This window comes from Capsicum annuum, unplaced genomic scaffold, assembly GCF_002878395.1.
Source record: "Capsicum annuum cultivar UCD-10X-F1 unplaced genomic scaffold, UCD10Xv1.1 ctg47445, whole genome shotgun sequence".
Taxonomy (NCBI): domain Eukaryota; kingdom Viridiplantae; phylum Streptophyta; class Magnoliopsida; order Solanales; family Solanaceae; genus Capsicum; species Capsicum annuum.
The window spans coordinates 1-2,500 of record NW_025855089.1 but is presented as its reverse complement, the minus strand read 5'-3'; the positions used below and the strand labels follow the sequence as shown (position 1 = coordinate 2,500).

Sequence of the window (2,500 nt, the reverse complement as noted above, 5' to 3'; positions counted from 1 at the left end):
TGGTAGAAGATCTTACTAGAAGCTACTCTGGTGAACCCAAAGTCATCGCGATTGTCGGGATGGGTGGCATAGGTAAAACAACCTTAGCGAACGAAGTTTACAATGATGCGTGCATTCGTTCTCATTTTGATGTTTGTGCCTGGGCTACTATTTCGCAACAGCACAATGTAAAGGAAATCTTGTTGAGCCTTCTGCGTTCTACTAAGAGTGACTCACTTGACAGGAACGATGAAGCAGAGCTTGCAAATATGCTACAAAAGAGTTTAAAGGGTAAGAGATATTTAATTATATTTGATGACATGTGGAAAACTGAACCATGGGATGCCGTGAGACTATGCTTTCCAAGTGAAAACAAGGGGAGTGGAATATTATTGACGACCCGTAACATTGAAGTAGCTCGCGATGCTGGTACAGAGAATCTTTCTTTGCAGATGGATTTAATGGGTCCGGATGAGAGTTGGAACCTTTTCAAAAGTGTTGCATTTGCAAATGAAGCATTACCATCTGAGTTTGAGACTATTGGGAAGCAAATTGCAGAGAAATGTCACGGGTTACCACTAACTATTGCCGTGGTTGCTAGGCTTCTCAAATCTAAAAGGGCAATAGAAGACTGGGAAAATGTTGCTAAAGATGTCAAGTCATTTGTCACAAATGATGCTGCTGAACGATGTTCACGTGTGCTTAGGTTGAGTTACAATCACTTGACTAGCGATCTAAAGACTTGTCTACTGCATTTCGGAATTTTTCCAGAAGACAGTGAGATACCAGTGAAGAATTTGATGAGATCATGGATGGCTGAGGGGTTCCTAAAGTTGGAAAATGATTTGGAAGGAGAGGCCGAGAAGTGTTTGCAAGAGCTTGTCGATAGATGTCTAGTCCTCGTCTGCAAGAAAAGTCTAGATGGAACAAAAATTAGATCATGTAAAGTTCATGATCTAATATATGACCTGTGCTTGAGAGAAATTGAAAGGGAGAACATTTTTATCATGAACGACATTGTGCTTGAATTTGATTCAGGATGGACATATCTCAGTTTGCGAAAAATGAAGCCCTTTAAACGCGTGACTGGTGATGAAATTGATTATTGTCGCTCTGGTCTTTATAGGGCTCTTCTTACCCCTGTACATCGTCAGTTGAGAGATCATGACAACAACGATCTTTTCAATCGAACCCGTTCTATTTTCTCTTCTTACCCCTGTACATCACATCTTTTTCACAAATCAGAGCTTATTCATTTCAAATTACTCAAAGTCTTGGAGTTGAGAAACATAGAGATGGATCATTTCCCTGTACAGATTCTAAGCCTCATCTGGTTGAGGTACCTATTATTGCTCTGCAAGAAGTATTTAGACATACCTCCAGAAATTTGCAGGTTATGGAATCTGCAGACATTCATTGTTCAAGGGCCTAGTCTATGGAAAATAACTTTTCCTGAGGAAATTTTGGGACTAATGCAATTAAGGCATCTCAAACTGCCCGAATTTTATCTGCCAAATCCCCCAAGCCTATCTGATGACAAAGGGAGTCACGTGTGTTTTTCAAACATAAAAACTATTTCTTCCATGTCTCCATGTTGTTGCACAAAGGAGTTTATTATGAGGATTCAGAATGTCAAAGAATTAGGACTCAGTGCATATTGGATTGACTCTGATGGGCCTCTCAACAGTCTTGTCCATCTGCAGCAACTTGAAACATTGAGTCTTACATATCGTGGAGGATTTTGGCCAGCAAGTGCAAAAGCTTTTCCAGCAACGCTCAAGAAGCTGAAGTTGGACCAAACTTATCTAAGTTGGTCGTACTTGGACATCATAGCGGAATTGCCTAACCTTGAGGTGCTGAAGCTGATGAATTGTGCTTGTGATGGCAAAGAATGGCGTCCAACGGTTATGGGATTTAATCGATTGAAGCTTTTGTTAATTGGACATAATGATCTCAAGTACTGGAAAGCCACAGATGACAATTTTCCTGTCCTTGAGCGCCTTGTAATTAGATGTTGCTATTATTTAGAAAAGATACCCATTGAGTTTGCAGAAATCCACTCACTACAACTAATTGAGTTAAATTGGTGTCCTCCCAAACTTAGGGATTCTGCATCAAGAATTCAACAAGAACAAGAAGAGCTCGGAAACAACCCCGTGGACGTTCATATCTCCAATCCAGGTAAGTATATAGTATTTATCAATGTCACACCCTATTTCTCGTTTCCACAAGTCAAGTCGTACGCAAAAGTTATTTAGCTTTGCCCTATATTCTTTCACAAAAGTAACTGTGACAAAATTTGGTTAAAATCCTACTTAAAATGTAAGAGAAATTAACAAGAATATCCTTTATATTTGAGGGTAGTACAAAATGGCCCCTTAAATATATTTTTGAGCAATTTTGGTACTTAACTGTACAAAATGTGGGCACATTTGTTCTAATTGTTACTCATAGAGGTGGCAAATGGAATGTTTGGGCCGAAGTTGGGCAGCTAATGTCCAACCTTGTCATTAAATTACAA

The 2,500-nt window shown here is 39.4% G+C and overlaps 1 protein-coding gene across 1 annotated transcript; it reads left to right on the top strand.

The window, feature by feature from the left end:
- Positions 1–5: 5 nt before the first annotated feature.
- LOC124892443 (putative late blight resistance protein homolog R1B-17) lies at positions 6–2,490 on the top strand (the record flags this gene model as incomplete). Its single annotated transcript, XM_047403724.1, has 1 exon — positions 6–2,490. A coding segment is annotated over one exon (2,232 nt), but the record flags the coding sequence as incomplete, so codon positions are not given.
- Between the last annotated feature and the right edge of the window lie 10 nt (positions 2,491–2,500).